We start from the raw sequence: 18,341 nt of genomic DNA on the forward strand, positions 1-18,341 counted from the left end.
GGGGGGGGTTCAGGGCAGAGGGCTGGGGTGTGTGTGGAGGTGCAGGGCAGAAGGCTGGGTGTTGGGGGCGACTCAAGGTCAGGGCAGAGGGCTGGGGGGTGTTTGGAGGTGCAGGGCAGAAGGCCGGGGGCGTGGGGGGATTCAGGGGTCAGGGCAGAAGGCTGGTGGGTGTGGGGGTGCAGGGCAGAAGGCTGGAATGTGGGGGGTTCAGGGGTCAGGGCAGAAGGCTGGTGGGTGTGGGGGTGCAGGGCAGAAGGCTGGGTGTTGGGGGGGACTCGAGGTCAGGGCAGAGGGCTGGGGGTGTGTGGAGGTGCAGGGTAGAAGGCTGGGGGTGCTCGGCTCGTGGGGGTGCTCCCAGCCCCCTGCCCTGAGCAGCTCATGGCAGGGGGCTGGGAGGGATATGCCCTGTCCCACCCCCTTCCCCCAGGCTCTGTCCCTACCTCTCTCTGCCTGCTCTATGGAGCAGCAAGCACGCTGCCGCTCGGCTCGGCTCCCCCTCCCCCTCGCAAAGGCCATCGCTGGCGGGGAGGGGGAGGAGGAGGAGGGGCCGGAACTCACCAAGCTGTGGGAAGAAGCTGGGGAGGGGGGAAGCTTGGCTGCCGCAGGACCAAGTTTCTGCCTCCTGCCCTCGCAGGGGAGAGCGGTGGGCAGGGGGGCTGAGTGGGGCGGGGGGCCAGGACCCCCGCCCACCACTCTCCCCTGCGGAGGCAGGAGGCAGAAGCTTGGTCCTGCGGCAGCCAAGCTTCCCTCCTCCCCCGCTTCTTCCCCCAGCATGGCACTTTCCGGCCCCTCCTCTTCCTCCTCCTCCTCCTCCTCTCACCGGGCAGGCAGTGTGCCACTCAAAATCAGCTCGCGTGCCGTGTTTGGCACGCGTGCCGCAGGTTGCCGACCCCTGCTGTAACTCATTTGTATATCTGTTTACCTGCTTTAACCTTGTAAATAACTCTGATTTCCTTTTCCTATTTCAAAAAACCTTTATATAGTTAATTATAGGATTGGCTATGAGTGTTGTCTTTGGTGTGAGATCTAAGGTACAATTGACCTGGGGTCTGGGAGTAACCTGAATATTGCTATGATGCTTGGTGTAAGAGACCATCTATCACAAAGGTAAGCTCGTCTGGGTGGTGAGACAGATTAGAGTATCCAGGGGACTGCCTGTGATTCCATGTTAAGGCTGTTATAGTTCCTGACGCGTTTACACTTGATGATTGGTTGGTGAAATCTAAGTATAGAACTCTCAAACAATTTGGGGTTTGTGCCCTGTTTCCTGCTTCCTTTATGTCTGCCCCAAGGTTGGTGCTTATGCTCTTGAGTCATTGCAGGCAGTGTTACAGCTGATACAGGACAGAAAGTGGTGGAAAGACTTCATTGGTCCTCATTGTCGCAGCTGAGCAGACGAATGGGAATTGAAGAAGACCTGAAGGAGCTCTGTGTAAGATGACAAGAAGCAAAGGTTGGGGTGGGGGACAGAATGAGCTCTTTCAGGGCTGGACTATAAGCTTGGAAGAGAGCTGGCACATTGCAGATACTACCATAATACAATTAATAAGAACAAACCCAAGCTTTCTTTGGTTGAACAGTTAATATAACTAAACAGTCTTTTTGTTTTTTTCTCCTGTATAAATATCATAGAAATGTCGGGCTGGAAGGAACCTCGAGAGCTCATGTAGTCCATCCCCTTGTGCTGAAGCAGGACTGAGTGAACCTAGACCATCCCTGATAGGTGTTTTGTCCAGCTTGTTCTTAAAAACCTCCCGTGATGGGGATGCCACAGCCTCCCTTGAAAGCCTGTTCTGGAGCTTAACTCCCCTTTGAGTTAGAAAGTTTTTCCTAATATCAAACCTATAGCTCCCTTGCTGCAGATTAAGCCCATTACTTCTTGTCCTACCTTCAGTGGGCAGGGACAACAAATGATCCTGATCCTCTTTATAACAGCCCTTAACATATTTGAAGACTGTTATCATGGCCCCCGCTCAGTCTTCTTTTCTGAAGACTAAACAGCCATCACTTTGTTGGCTCATAGTCAGTTTGTGATCCACTGTGACCCCCAAGATCCTTTTCAGCAGTACTGTCACCTAGTCAGTTATTCCCTATTTTGTAGTTGTACATTTGATATTTCCTTCTTAAGTTTAGTACTTTGCACTTGTCTTTATTATATTCCAGTTTATTTATTTTAGACCAATCCCCCAGTTTATCAAGGTCTTTTTGAATTCAAATCCTCCAAAGTGTTTGCAGTCCCTTCCAGCGTGGGGTCATCCACAGATTTTATAAGCACACGGTTGGAATTGTTATTACTATAAGATATTACCGACACCAATTTAACCATAAATTCCTTTATTAAAGGCCGGATGATATTTCTACAATTTCTCTAAACATCTAAAAGGCCTCAATAATAAGCAATTTGCTGCATTCAAACAGTAACAAAACATTGATGAGCATTTGACTAAAGAGAGCTAAACCCAGGTGTATTTAGATTCATACTGGCCAGCTCCAACTTGGCCAGGCAGGTATTAGTGATGAATCCTTTAAAAGTTTACTTTTTTATGCCCTTTAACAATTTAGTGATATCATTGCCAATTATTGGACCTAGATAAGGCCAGACAAAGCAGTTTTTTATAATACAGGTCTGTCTCATCTTACGCGGGGGTTCCGTTCCGCGGTTAGCGCGTAAAGCGAAAACCGCGTATAGTCAAAACCCCATTGAGTTCAATGGCGGGCGAAATCGCCAGCACTACAGGTATAGTATTAAAACTGTTGTTTTTCTCTCTTGTTTTTTTTTGTTTTTTTTTGCCGACCGCGTAAAGTTGAAATTGCGCATGTTAAATGCGCATAAGATGTGACAGACCTGTATGTTGAACAAAGTTATATAGCCAATTACTGCACCTGGTACCCAATCAACCATGTTTTTTTTCCTTTCTCTATTACTTTAGCCTAAATCTTAAGGAAGATAACACTGGTATTTTGAAGGATCACTACAAGTTTAACATAACAACTCTTCTTTCTCATGATCTTATTCTTTTTGGCCACATACTTAGGGCCTATTGCCCATGCTAATATCCCAACTCAAGTGAAAACCATAGTTTGCCCAGCTCTAATGTGGGCCTATGTTCCTACACATACTCTCCACTCCATTATCTAAGTCATTAATGAAAATATTGAATAGTACCAGACCCAGGACCAACCCCTGCAAGACCCCGCCAGATACAGCCTCCCAATTTGACAATGAACCCCATTGATAACTACTCTTTGAGTGCATTTTTTCAACCAGCTGTGCACCCACTTTATAGTAATTTCATCTAGACCATGTTTCCCTGCCTTGCTTATAAGACTGTCAGGTGGGAGAGTGTCAGAAGCCTTACTAAAATAAGATAAATCATGTCTACAGCTTCCCGCATCCCCAACCCTTCACTAGGCCAGTGACCCTGTCAAAGAAGGAAATTAGATTGGTTTGGCATGATTGGTTCTTGTCAAATTCATGTTGGCTATTACTTATCACCCTATTATGCTTACAAATTGATTGTCTCCAACTGTCTGTTGACCCTGATGTTAGTGGTTGGCTAATTTGTTGGAGGAATCATGACAGAAATGGAATCTGAGGGAGGAGAGAGTTAATGGCTTGATGGCTCAGTTCTGAGAGGGTGCTGTGTGGAGAGGAGAGAAGCATGAAACTGGTTGTGGGAGAAGCAGACAAACAGGCGAGGCAGATGGAGTAACATGCCAAGGCAGTGTTTCCTGCACAGTGGGTCCCAACCCAGCAGTGGGTTATGGCAAGGGTCTAGGTGGGTCATCTGTCACTCTCCCTCATGTCGCTCCCTTCCCCCACCCCTCCAGTGCCCTGGAATGGCTCTCCCCCACACTCTCACTTCCGCTGGGGTGGGGCTGCAGGCAGCGGTGTGGGGAGTGGGTTCCAGGCCGCAGCAGCGTGCAGGAAGCAGCCGGAACCAGCAAGCACAGTCAGCAACTGAGCACAGGGACTTGGGGGAGTCAAGCAGGGAGTCTGGGGGCCAGGGGAGGGGAAGGAAGGGGAGAGAGATGGAAGCCCCCCACTTTAAATGGCACTCTGCAGCCCTATATGACAGCTCCTAGCTGGCAATAGTAGATAGCTATCCAGTATATATGCAATGGCGGGTCCCCCAAAAAAAGACAAAATGTACTTGGTGGGTCACCTTAGTAAAATGTTTGGAAACCAGTGTGCTAAGGGACAGTCCAGAATATGGGGGAGATAGGCTCACTCTGAGAGCGCTTCACTTCATGTCCAACAAAATAACATGCCAGGTGCTTCTCAGGACTTGGCAGCAGTGGCTAAATGGGGGCTTCCCATCTGAATCAGATGCGGTGGGACTGGAGGAGAGGGCCTGGTTGTATTGTAAGCCACAGATTTTTTTGGATTTATGAATTACAGTGAAGTCTGTCCTCAGTGATCTCCGGAAATCAGGAAGCCCCAGGGGGATGCTTTAGAAGTACCGGGGGGTGGAGGGTGCGGGGGACTCTATTGGGCATAATCCACAGTGAAACTTTCATTGATGATGCTATTAAATTAATCTATAGCCCTCTTAATATTCCCTTTGATTTTCCGTGTCCCATATGCTTAGCTGAGGAACTGATTTTTAGAACACCGGTGGTAACTAGCTTAGTCCTTTAATTCCAAATGTGGTTCATATCTCTGCATTTGGTGCATGTTCCCAAACAACCCTCGTGTCCAAGGCTGAAGCATGATTCAGTAACAGGCCTAAACACTTCTATGGTTACCTCTGCATGGCAGAACTGCCCTGTGTTTTAACTATGTCTGGGACAATGGTGTTCAGTCAGGTCCGGGGGGGACAGGGGTCCATGGCCCCCCACTTTTAAAGGGAAGGAGTGGCGTAGGGGCAGGGCCTCGGCGGGAAGGGGCATAGAGTTGCCAGGTGTCTGGTTTTCTACCGGAACGCGTGGTCAAAATGGGACCCTGGCGGCTCTGCTCAGCACCACTGACTGGGCCGTTAAAAGTCAAGTCGGCGGCACAGTGGGGCTAAGGCAGGCTCCCTGCATGCCCTGGCTCTGCGCAGCTCCCTGGAAGCATCCGGCATGGCCGCCCCCTAGGTGCAGAGGCAATCAGGGAAGCAACATGTGCTGCCCCCACCCCCAGTTCTGCAGCTCCCATTGGCCAGGCGTGCAGAGCACCCTGGCCCCTCCGCCTAGGGGCTGCAGGGACGTGGTGCGGAGGCTTCCGGGAGCAGCGCGGAGCCAGGGCAGGCAGAGAGCCTGCCTTAGCCCTGCTGCACCACCGACCGGGAGACACCTGAGGTAAGCGCCGCCCAGCTGGAGCCTGCACCCCAAAACTTGTGCCCCAGGTTGGAACCCCCTCCTGCACCCTAACTCCCTCCTAGACCCTGCATCCCCCACCCTTATCCCAACCCCTTGCCCCAGGTTGGAACCCCCTCCCTCACCCAAACTCCCTCCTAGAACCCCTACCCCAGCCCTGAGCCCCCTCTTGCACCCCAAATGCTTCATCCCTGGCCCCACCCCAGAGCTCACACTCCCAGTCAGAGCCTGCGCCCCCTCCCGCACCTCAACCCCCTGCCCCTGCCCCAGCCCTGAGCCCACTCCTGCATTCCAAACCTTTTGGCCCCAGCCTGGAGCCCCCCTCCTGAACCCCAACATCCCTAGCCCTACCCCAAAGCCCTCACTCCCAGCTGGAGCCCTCACCCCCTCCAGCACCCCAACCTCTTCCCCCGGCCCAGTGAAAGTGAGTGAGGATGGGGAAGAGAGAGGGGCCTGGAGTGAGTAGGGGTGGAGTCTCAGAAAAGGGGCTGGGCCTCAGGGAAGGGGTGGAGCAGGGGGCGGGACTAGGGTGTTCAGTTTTATGCAATTAATAAGTTGGCAACCTAAAGGGGTGGTGTAGGGGCGGGGCCTCAGGGGGAAGGGGCAATGCGAGGGTGGGGCCTCGGAGGGAAGGGGCAGCACGAAGGTGGGGCCATGGTTCAGGTGCTTATGCCCCCCGCCCCACATTTAGGGCACTTCTGCTGCTACTAGTCAGGTCCTCCCAAGAAAGCAGATAGAACCTTAGACGGTGAGTGCTGTCACTCTTTGAAATGCTGAATGGGGGAGATGGGTAGCCATGGCAACTCAGCTAAAGGTGCCTCAGGTGAAATTGGACACGTCTCTGGGAAGTGAAGTGTCTCCTTTCATGTGTGATGCTGGAGATTGATCGATCTAGGAGATCCCTGTCCTCTAGAACTCTCTGGCATGTTACCCAATACTCTGAACCAGGAAGTCTTGTTGTATTGACTATACAGCTGGTGAGGGAGTGATGCTATATGAGTATCACATCTCCCTGATCAATAGAAAGAACAGTCATTGGACGACTTGGCTCCAGTTATGTGCACTTAGGCAGCACTTGGATCAATAAAGGGCATTAAGCTTCATATCTGCTGTAGACAGGATCTACCCATAATGCCAGCAGTCATGTTGGATGCTGTGAACAGCGAATCCACTCAAAAATGGCTGTGTTGGTACAGTCACATCTTTGGGCTGATTTCTCAGCCTAGGAGAGGAGCCAGGGAAGACACGTTTATCTCGTGAATGCCATGACTGTCCTATTGGAGCAATTTTTGAAGGACCATCAGTGTTCATGTGAGGAAGGAGAAGATGGCGGGTTCTGAGAGGCTACTGCAAAAGGGGTGGGGGGCGTCCCCTTGTCCTTCTACTTCTCCCTCGGATCCTGTATCAGTCACTCAGTGCCCTTCTTCGGCTAAGGAGGACTTGATGGGAATTGGCTCAGAGACCATCTGCACAGCTCCTAGCCCTGCTATGGTAGACTGTGCAGGTGCTCCTTTCCAGGCCTCCCACCACTTCAGGAGCAATGTCACCGTCATGATTTCTGGCTTTGCTCTAACCAGTTCTTTACTCCCCCCCCCCCCAATTTTTATAAACTTCCTTTTTCCTCTCCTTTAAAAACAAAAAACTAGAACATAGTGATGGGAACCTAGACTTCTGCTGCCACAGACCCCTCATTTGCAGGTTCCCCAAGGATCAGGTCTCTGTCCAGTTTTTTTCGACATTACACTCAACCACTAGGAGAACCAGTGAGATTTTTTGGCCCAAACACCAACCACAGCTGGCACTCAGCTCCAGATATCCTTCACAACACACAAGGATGCTAAAGCCATCTGGCTAACCCAGTGACTGGCTGAGATCAGAACTATGGAATGGACTAGGAAGATCTGCTTAAAGCTGTCTAGCAGAGGACAACACCGAGGGATTGCAGCTGTAGTGCCTTCTGCACATGTTGAAGATGCACACCACAGCTAGTAGAGCCAGGCTGCAATCTAGGAGTTCTCCTGGACTCCTCACCAAAGTTAAGCTCTCACTGCTGGCTAGCAGGCTGCGTCCCATCTTTGTGGATACTGACCTGGTCTTGATAACACATGCCTTTGTTACATCTCAGTTGGACTACAGCAATGCAATCTATCTAGGTGTGAGAAATCAGCCATGAGACACATACAGCCAATACATAATGCACAGGTTACTGCAAGCATAAACCTTTCCTCCACTTGCTATACTGGCTTCCGATAGAACGTTGCGCCAGATTCAAGATCTCCATCCTCCTCTTCAGCATTCTTAATTATACTGGGCCGAAATATGTACGTGATCACTTCATACTCTGGAACTATAATTGCCATCAGCAACTCTGCTCCTCTGGCACAATGGGATAGTCAGGGCCGGTGCAACCCATTAGGCAACCTAGGCGGTGGCCTAGGGTGGTACAATTTGGGGGGCGGCGACCGCGACGGTATTTTGGTGGCGGGACCTTCCGCCGCCTCTGTGTGGGGGCGGCATTTCGGGGTGGGACCTTCCGCCGCCTAGGGCGGCAGAAAAGCTTCCGGCACTCCTGGGGATAGTCCATCACGAAGGTAACGCTCATTTTTACCTTCTCAGTGGGCTGGCAAGAGTGACTGTGGAACTCTCTCTGCCACAGGAATCAAGAATCACCTTGAACCATTACACTTTCTGTTCCAAATGAAAGGTGCATTTCTTAGACCTCACCTTCACTAATAAAAACCCATAATTTACCTCTCTCTCTCTCTCTCTCTCTCTCTTTCTCTCTCTCCAAAATCATGTTTTATCTTCCCCTGGGGAGAAGAACAGAGAAGGGGCATCACATTGCTTAATGAACCTCTGGAAGGTGTTTAGATACCAAGTTGAGGTAAGGCCTAAGAGCCCCAAAAATCTAGGATGTGGTCTTCCAAAGTTGGCATGTCAATAAAACCATCCATCTGTTTAGGCAGGATTGTGGGTGTTCCGTGGCTGTGGTGGCAAGATTAATAATGTTTGAAAATATCTGGTGTATCACCGCAACCATATTTAGCCTTTGTGTAATCATCCCCCTTTTCACTGGCGACAATGAAAGAAAATACGCAAAGAGCTTGTAGATTTCATTAGGCTCAGTAGTTTATTCAAACATCTCTTTTGCACACGAAACCAAGGCTTGCACTGATCTCTGGGAAAGAATGCAATTGTAGCTCTGAAAAGAAGCCTGTTCCAGTGATGGCTGAAACACGGCAGAGGTCAGCAGCCTGGGATGGAGGGGGTGCCGGCTGTAATGCTTGGTGCCATCATTTGCAATTCAATCCCACACGGCCCCCTTCTAGGGGAACAATTCACTAAATGCAGAGTTGTTCTTTTTTTCTAATTCACCATATAATTCACCTCCCAAATTCAATTAAGAAGCAATCTGTTCATGACTCTGGAAGCAAGCTGCTTTTTATTTATAAATACAAAATTATTTTCCACTCCAGCAAAGATCCCCAGGCCATAAGAACTCCGCGTTAACATCTGAACACTGTCCTTTAAATATGACTGATGCTCTGTAATGAATAGTATGATTAGGGGTATGGAGTAGCTTCTGTATAAGGAGAGATTAAAAAGACTTGGGACTTTTCAGCTTGGAATAGAGATGACTAAGCGGGGGTATGATAGAGGTCTATAAAATCATGACTGGTGTGAAGAAAGTAAACAAGGAAGTGTTATTTACTCCTTCTCATAACACAAGAACTAGGGGCCACCCAATGAAATTAATAGGCAGCAGGTTTAAAACAAATAAAAGGAAGTATTTCTTCACACAACGCAGAGTCAACCTGTGGAACTCTTTGCCAGAGGATGTTGTGAAGGCTAAGACTATAACAGGGTTCAAAAAAGAACTAGATAAATTCATGGAGGATAGGTCCATCAATGGTTATTAGCCAGGATGGGCATGGAGGGTATCCCGAGTCTCTGTTTGCCAGAAGCTGGGAATGGGCGATGGGATGGATCACTTGATGATTACCTGTTCTGTTCATTCCTTCTGAGGCACCTGGTATTGGCCACTGTCGGAAGACCGGACACTGGGCTCTTATGTTGGGGGAAAGAAATCCTAAGGATGTCAAATTCAGCTAGTCAGAAGAGCTGTGTTGAGACGATTTTAGTGGATGTAATAAGTAGCAAGATGAAATGGAACAAAGGGAAATTTTCAGATTGGCCATCATAGCTGTAAGTGAGCGATTAGGTCCCAAGCAGCCCATCTTGTCAATCCAGGTTTACACTAGCTCACACATGTAGTGACTTTTGTCCAACTGAATGGTAAGTGTCCCAAACGATGGAGCTTCCACCACTTCCCTTAGGAAACAATTCCACACCATAATGCATCTCCCTGCCAGGAAGCTTTTCCTGGTGGTCAGTGTCCCCCCTTTCATCCCACTGCTTCTAGTCAGACCCCTTTGTCCTATCCTGGTGAATTCAGATATTGCAGCATTGGGGAAAAGGAAAGATGGGGCCCAGGGCTGGTCACACTAAGAGACATGTACCGCCTATGTCAAATCATGTCGGGTTGGGGGAAGAAATTCCAGCCCCAGCATCCAGAGAAATTCTCAAGCTGGTGGGAGCAGACAGAGGAGAAGTCTCAGCAAGGACTACAGCAGAGGCTGGTGGGCACTGGTTATATCAGGTGGCTTGCTGAGGGGTCAGTTATTTTATTGATGTCAGATGTAACTCAGCTCAGATAACCTAGCACAATCTGCTGATTAAACACAGAGAAATCAGCACAAACAGAGAGATTCATACGTTGCCCAAAGCTGCACATGTGTTCTCCAGATATTCAGAATCTTCACTTCCAAGAAGTGACGTCAAGTTGTTTTTCTTTTATACCTCATTTGTGTACAACAAATAGAAAATTTCCCAGATTTCACCTTGTGAATGCATACCTTTCATCCCTTTTCTTTATTTAGTTCCATGCCTGTTGTTCAGAGTACAAAGATAATCTGCACCCAGTATTTCTAGCATCTTATCTAATTAAAGACACTGATACCAATTATCTCAAAGATAACCAGCCATACCTAGCACACTGTTTATATTTATATCTTCTAACAGATTCTGCACATTCAAACAGCAGAGGGTACGTACTATCCACCTGCTAATAAGTTTTCACAGTAAAGCTTTACATCCATGCAAGGCATGCTGGGAGTATGGTTCATAGTTATACAATTTAGCAAAATCCAAAGCCATCTAAAAATGTGTAACTAACAAGCTGATTGCTACAACCCTTCCTTCTCACTTCACCTGCCCTCTGTGCTCCCCTCCCTCTTCTCCCCTGCCCTAGTCTTTCAGCATCCCCCCACTGCTCCTGCAGTGTGCCCCCCTCCCTCCCTTTGTCTGTCTAATCCCCTCCTATCAACTCTAATAAAATTTAGCTCCTCCTGCAAAAAAAAAAAAAAAAAAAAAAGAAAGAAATGGTGCCACATATGGCATTTGCAAACCATTGCTCTGCTTGAATGTTACATCCTGTTCCCCACTCTTTGTTGTGTTTATTTAGATTGTGAGTTGACTGGGTAAGGGGTTGTCTCATTATGTTTGCACAAGGAGCCCTAGGAGCTACTGTAATACAAATAATAGATTTGGTGGTGTATGGAAAATTGTGTTAGAAATTACAAGCTATTACTTTAAGTGGTAAGGGGTTACCTAGTCCCGCTGGCAGGCTAGGGATCTGTAGGGAAGCATGTGATCTGGGTCTAGCTGAGTCAGCTGCAGAAAGGCAACCTAGAGTAAGGTGGAGTGAGTTATGCTTGTGTTTTAGGGAGCAGCCTGCTTTGTCTCATTCTGATTTTGGGTTATTAATGTGGTAGGGTTCTGAATTCTAAGAAATAAAGTTGTGTTACGCTGCAATCTTCGAGCAAGAGTATTTTATATTCTTATCTAACTTTTCTGTTTTGTATGACATGAACATAAGATTCCTCCCCTCTCTTGGTCTTTACACTCTTCAGATCATTTGTTTCTCTCCTCTGAACTCCCATGTGTTTGTCAAGATCCTTCTGGTAATGAGGTGCCCAGAACTGGACACAATGCCAAAGCCACCTATGGGGGAGCTCAGTGTCTGTCTGGAGCCCAAAAATCACACAAGCCTTTTTTTTGCTGTCATACCACATTGCAGACTGCTGCATGCTGGGTCAGCCACACTCACCCCAGGTCTATTCAGCACTTCTGGTCTCCAGGTGCCTTCTTCCCACTGAACTCAAAACATCTTTCCCAAGATGCACTGAGCTGAGGCTTTCCCAAATTGAATCAGTGTGTGGTTTACTGCCCATGTTTCTAAGCGCTGTGTCTTTTCCTCTGTGCTTTCTGGTGCTCGCAGCTCATGCTCTGCTGCTGGGGAATGGGGATAAACCTGCATAAGAGATGGCTGCACTAGTGTGATGTGTGTTCTTTGGGTCACTTATCTGACTCACCCCCTGTTGTCCATGGCTTAACAAGACCCCAGAGTGCTCTGGTGGAAGCATAGGCTAAGTGCCCCCTTCCCGATTCTGGTCCCCTGCCCCTCTACCCTGGCCCCCAGCAACCCCCGCACCCAACCCAACCTGTCCCCCCCTGCCTTTCCAGATGAGCTCCTTGCTGTTGAAGCGTAGGCCTCGGTGCAATCCAGGGTAGTGGCTGGGGCCTGTGTGGGGAGCAGAAGACCTGGTGGAGCTGCTAGGAGTAGGCCTGAGCTGTGACTGCAATTTTACCCATGCCAGGGGCAGGGAGCAGCTGGGGAGGGACCGCTTCCCCAGCAACCCAGCTGGGGGCCCTTCCTGCTCCTTGGCTGATGGCCGCCCCCTCTCCCAGGCAGCCCCATCAGCCTCATCCCCCACTGCTGCCCATGGAGGGACTGGGGAGAGGTCCCAAAATCTGCCACCCCTCAAAAATTTGCCACCCTATGTAGCTGCCTAGTCTGCCTATAGGTAGAGCGGCCTCTGCTGGTTGGTCCCTCATAACCTCGTGGGTCCTGGTGTGACTACACCATTGTAGCTATGTCACTGCCTGTTCTCCATGCTTCTTTCCTTCCCCGCAGTTCTCCCATCCCTCTTTCATAGAAGATTAGGGTTGGAAGAGACCTCAGGAGGTCATCTAGTCCACCCCTCTGCTCAAAGCAGGACCAACCCCAACTAAATCATCCCAGCCAGGGCTTTCTCAAGCTGGGCCTTAAAAGCCTCTAAGGATGGAGATTCCACCACCTCCCTAGGTAACCCATTTCAGTGTTTCCCCATCCTCCTAGTGAAATAGTTTTTCCTCATATCCAACCTAGACCTCCCCCACTGCAACTTGAAACCATTGCTCCTTGTTCTGTCATCTGCCACCACTGAGAACATCCGTGCTCCATCCTCTTTTGAACCCCACCTTCAGGTAGTTGAAGGCTGCTATCAAATCCCCCCTCACTTTTCTCTTCTACAGACTAAACAAGCCCAGTTCCCTCAGCCTCTCCTCATAAGTCATGTGCCCCAGCCCCCTAATAATTTTCGTTGCCCTCCGCTGGACACTTTCCAATTTGCCCACATCCTTTCTGTAGTGGGGGGCCCAAAACTGGACACACTACTCCAGATGTGGCCTCACCAGTGCTGAATAGAGGGGAATAACCACTTCCCTCAATCTGCTAGCAATGCTCCTACTAATGCAGCCCAATATACCGTTAGCCTTCTTGGCAACAAGGGCACACTGTTGACTCATATCCAGCTTCTCGTCCACTGTAATCCCCAGGTCCTTTTCTGCTGAACTGCCGCTTAGCCAGTCGGTCTCCAGCCTGTAGCGGTGGATGGGATTCTTCCGTCCTAAGTGCAGGACTCTGCACTTGTCCTTGTTGAACTTCATCAGATTTCTTCTGGCCCAATCCTCCAATTTGTCTAGGTCACTCTGGACCCTATCCCTACCCTCCAGCGTATCTACCTCTCCCCCCAGCTTAGTGTCATCTGCGAGCTTGCTGAGGGTGCAATCCAGATCATTAATGAAGATGTTAAGCAAAACTGGCCCCAGGACAGACCCCTGGGGCACTCCACTTGATACCAGCTGCCAACTAGACATTGAGCCATTCATCACTACCGGTTGAGCCCAACGATCTAGCCAGTTTTCTATCCACCTTATAGTCCATTCATCCAATCCATACTGCTTTAACTTGCTGGCAAGAATACTGTGGGAGACCCCATATCAAAAGCTTTGCTAAAGTCAAGGTATATCATGTCCACCGCTTTCCCCATATCCACAGAACCAGTTATCTAATCATAGAAGGCTATCTGGTTGGTCAGGCATGACTTTCCCTTGGTGAATCCATGTTGACTGTTCCTGATCACCTTCCTCTCCTCCAAGTGCTTCAAAATGGATTCTTTGAGGACCTGCTCCATGATTTTTCCGGGGATTGAGGTGAGGGATTGTAGTTCCCTGGATTCTCCTTCTTCCCTTTTTTAAAGTTGGGCACTATGTTTGCCTTTTTCTAATTGTTTGGCTCCTCCCCCAATCGCCACGAGTTTTCAAAGATAGTGGCCAATGGCTCTGCAATCACATCAGCCAACTCCCTCAGCACCCTCGGATGGGTTGAATCCGGTCCCATGGACTTCTGCATGTTCAGCTTTTCTAAATAGTCCTTAACCTGTTCTTTTGCCACTGAGGACTGTTCATCTCCTCCCCATACTGTGCTGCCTAGTGCAGCAGTCTGGGAGCTGATCTTGTTTGTGAAGACTGAGGCAAAAAAAGCATCGAGTATTTCAGCTTTTTCCACATCATCTGTCACTAGGTTGCCTCCCCCATTCAGTAAGGGTCCCACACTTTCCCTGACCACCTTCTTGTTGCTAACATACATGTAGAAACCCTTCTTGTTACCCTTCACATCCCTTGCTAGCTGCAACTCCAATTGTGATTTGGCCTTCCTGATTACACCCTTGCATGCTTGAGCAATATTTTTATACTCCTCCCTAGTCATCTGTCCAAGTTTCCACTTCTTGTAAGCTTCCTTTTTGTGTTTAAGCTCACCGAAGATTTCTCTGTTAAGCCAAGCTGGTTGCCTGCCATATTTGCTATCTTTCTGCACGTTGGGATGGTTTGTTCCTACGCCCTCAATAAAGCTTCTTTAAAATACAACCAGCTCACCTGGACTCCTTGCCCCCTCATATTAGCCTCCCAGGGGATCCTGCCCATCAGTTCCCTGCAGGAGTCAGTTTGTCTTTCTGAAGTCCAGGGTCCGTGTTCTGCTGCTCTCCTCTTGGATTTCCTTTTGGAGTCTTCTCCCACCCCGTGAGCATTCTCGCTCTGTTCCCGCATGCTCCCCGAGCTGCTGGTACTACCCAGTAGTCACGCTTATACCGCCCAGTAGTCACGCTTATACTGAGGGACAGACAGGACACTGGGAATATCCCTCAGTCCTTAGCTGTCACAGGAGCTTTCACTGCTCTATGGTACAGCCAGAGGGAGAAGGATGGATTTGGCATCTCTGATCTGTAGATTGGAACCTCTGTAACACTGGGAGGCTGGGGTATGTGCTATATAAATGGAGCCAGCATTATTATTATTATATATCTGTATTCCTGTATCGTGGGTAATGGACCTCAGTCCCGGCCCCGGACCCCGTTGCGCTAGGCACTGTACCGACACAAAACAAAAGACAGCCCCTGCCCCAAAAGCTCTGACAATCTAAGTAGCACTGTGTCCTCCATGACAAAAAGGCCTATTTTCAAATGTGAAGGGTCTTACTAGAATGTCCTGGTCCCACATTCCGAAACTCGGATCAACAGTTAGGCCAAAATTTCTCAAGAGTACATAATGATTTTTGGGGTACTCAACTTGAGATAACCCACCCTCTGACACCCACCCTCTGAAAAATCAGGCCCCTTTAATGGGTCTCACGTTGGGCACCAAAGATCATTAAGCACTCAACATTTTTGGGTCTGTTTTAAGAAGCTAAAAAAGATCAAAACACATTGAGCGAATTCCTCTACTTTTAACCCATTTTGACATTTCGGGTATTTGCCTTATTTAGTTCTGGTTTTGTTGGTTTTGCTGACTTGTAATTATCTATCATGCTTTGCCTGAAATAAGCCCAGAAGTGGCCTCTTAAAGAGAGGCGGACTAATAGCTTTGGCCTCCCAGTCAGATGGGGAAGAGAGGCGAGTTACGACGTGTACTGTGACGAGAAAAGTTCAGTTATGAAATAGGACACAATTTGGGGGCTATACAGGGACAGTTCTGAAAATTGCTTACATAAAAATGGCACCTCTTTACAACAGAGCACCTGCCTGTATGTATTCAGAAAAATACTTTGGTGACACGTTTTTACTGTGTTTTACCTTTTAGCCCTGTAGAACCAGCACAGGCAGGAGAAAGCAGGAGCTGGATTCTGTTCCTTCTCATGCATTATCAGCCAAATTGTTTACCAAGTTCTAATCCAGTTACACCTAGCATCACTGTGAACCTAGTCTGAGGGTACTGGGGTTGCACAGGTGTCACCGTGGACACAATCTGAAACCTTAATTACTGGCAATATCGCATGAGTGGGGAAGATCTCAGCTTGGCTCTCAGAGCACCAGCTTAGTTTGCAGGGCTGGCTTTAGCTTGTAAACTGAGCAGTTTCATTCTGGAGTCCTTTGAGACAGAAGCATGCAGTCCCATGATGCAAGTTTTTTGTGTCACTTTCTAGCACAGAAGGGCAGCACCAATGCTGATCTAGTGCGGGAAAGCCAGGCAGTGATGCTGGGCTAATGGGAAAAAACACAGTGAAACTGACCAGTGTAGTTTCAGTGTCTGAGCTAAGGGACAGCCTCTCCTCTGGTCAGGGCTGGTGCAACCCATTAGGCGACCTACGTGGTCGCCTAGGGCACTACAATTTGGGGGGCGGCGACTGCAGCGGTATTTCGGCGGCGGGACCTTCCGCTGCCTCTGTGGGGGGCAGCATTTCAGGGCGGGACCTTCTGCCGCCTAGGGCGGCAGAAAAGCTGGCGGCGCTCCTGCCTCTGGTTGTGAGACCTTGCGGGATTTGCAAGTATTGGAAGTAGACAGGGAATTTGGCTCTGACTGAACTGCAAGAAATAAAGTGGAATTGTGCAGTTCTTTATATTCAGTATTGTAATAACACCTAGAAGGATTGTTGTTTTCAAGTGGGGGCAGATCCATCTTAGGTAGAAATCAATTAATTGAGTGACCAGGAATGATAAGTGGCTTATTTCTTTATCATGCCCGTGCCTTTTATTATTGTATTTAATAGCCACCATAATGAATGTCTGGCTCAGATATAGCGCTTTCCATTCACACATCACGTTACAAAGATGGTAAGTCTCCCCATTACAAACTGGGGTGCAGAGAGGTGATGTCACTTGCCCATGATCACAGAGCAGGCTAATGGCAGAGCCCCAGTCCTATGCGCTACCCACCAGGTCCCACACCCGGAAGGAGAGCGATCACTTTCCATCCCCATGGCAGGTCCCCTTCCAGGGATCGCACTGAGAATTCGATGTGCGTTGTCGTCCTTTTGGTGCGTCTGCTCTCCCTGCCTGCTCACAATGGGCTCTCTCTCTCTCTCTCTCCTCTCTTTACAGGTGGCCTAGGGGAGCAGTCTGCCGGGCCCAGCCAGAACACCACGGCAACCAGTCGTAGTAGCAAAAAAGTTAAAAAGGGTAATGTGGTGCCCCGCCCAGACCTTTGGGTATCTTTTATTTCCTTTTTTATCCACTGTAAAAGAATGTTTTGTCCTGTGTATGTGTGCTTGCACTGATCGGACCAGCTGTATCCCTGACGCACCTTCTTGTACCTGGGTGGAGGTTCAGCAGGGGTGGGTTTGGTCCAGTATAGTTCAATGAGGGTGCACTGGCTGGGTGGGTGCTTGTGAGACTCTTTGCCCCTCTCCAAAAGCTCCAAAAACTGGGGACATGCACCATGTTGTGAAGCAGGGATATGAGTCTTCTCGCTTGCAGGAGCTGTGTCAGTGACTGGTTCCCTCCCTAGGTCAGAGTTCAAACACTAATAAGAGCAAAAAGAGGGAGCTACCACTGCCTAGACTGTACCTGATTTGTGGATAAATACAGGACATCAGTCTCTGGGGCTGGTGTAATTCCTACAGGTGCTACATGCTTTGCATTTACAAATCATTCTTCCCACTTTACAGGGGAGAAACTGAGGCAGAGAGCTCAAGCAACATCCGGGGCCACATACCAAGTCCACGGATTAGAACTCAGGAGCACCTGGTTTCTAGTCCAGTGCTTGGTCCCCTGGACCATGTAGCTTCAGAATAGCTCCTGCTGACCTACCCAGTGTTTGCCATCTGGCCTCAGGATTAAATTCACTAACTCAAGGAAGAGCAGTTCATGGATATTGTGTAGGGCCTTGTTATCCAGAAGGCTGCATAGTGTTACTGGTCTTTCCACCTACTTCCCATTTGAGACACACCGGTGCAGATACTCATGTTTAAAACTGAGCTCAACCTTTCTGACAAACTGTCCATATCTAGACACCTGAGGCTAGAACATAAAGTGTGTGTACACAAGCAGCAGGGACCATTTAACAGCTCCTCTTATCCCAAAGCACTTCATGAGCTACAGTCAGCATACGAGGAATCTCTTCACATCACCACTGAAATGCTGCCACTTCTGGGGTGGCTGTGGCAGCTAACAGCTCACAGAGACATTTACTCATTTCAAGACAGAAAGTAAAGAAGGAAGCTATACTCAGTTGAGACTGCAGGAGGAACTTTAGGGAGGTGGACTCCTATAACTGTCCAGACTAGAATTTGCAGTGTTGTCAAAGCCATGTTGTTCCCAGGATATTAGAGAGACAAAGTGGGTGAGATACTGTCTTTTATCGGACCAATTTCTGTTGGTGAGAGAGACAAGCTTTCAAAGCCACATAGAGCTTTTCCTTTCTGGGGCCAACAACTCTCTGAATAAGGACAGGTTTCAGAGTAGCAGCCGTGTTAGTCTCTATCCGCAAAAAGAACAGGAGTACTTGTGGCACCTTAGAGACTAACAAATTTATTAGAGCATAAGCTTTCGTGGGCTACAACCCACTTCTTCGGATGCATCCGAAGAAGTGGGTTGTAGCCCACG

At 48.8% G+C, this 18,341-nt stretch overlaps 1 protein-coding gene across 3 annotated transcripts in view; it reads left to right on the forward strand.

Moving 5' to 3' along the window:
* TLL2 (tolloid like 2) overlaps positions 1 to 18,341 on the forward strand; it is a 183,991-nt gene that overhangs the window by 85,152 nt on the left and 80,498 nt on the right. For 2 of the 3 annotated variants that reach the window (XM_026657770.2, XM_026657772.2), the window contains exon 3: positions 16,839 to 16,916. The exons of the other annotated variant lie outside the window; for it this stretch is intronic. In XM_026657770.2, the coding sequence (XP_026513555.1) occupies positions 16,839 to 16,916 (78 nt within the window). The remainder of the gene's footprint in view (positions 1 to 16,838; positions 16,917 to 18,341) is intronic. 3 annotated transcript variants of the gene reach the window in all.

This window comes from Terrapene carolina, unplaced genomic scaffold (assembly GCF_002925995.2).
Source record: "Terrapene carolina triunguis isolate 2854851 unplaced genomic scaffold, T_m_triunguis-2.0 Scaffold310, whole genome shotgun sequence".
NCBI lineage: Eukaryota > Metazoa > Chordata > Testudines > Emydidae > Terrapene > Terrapene triunguis.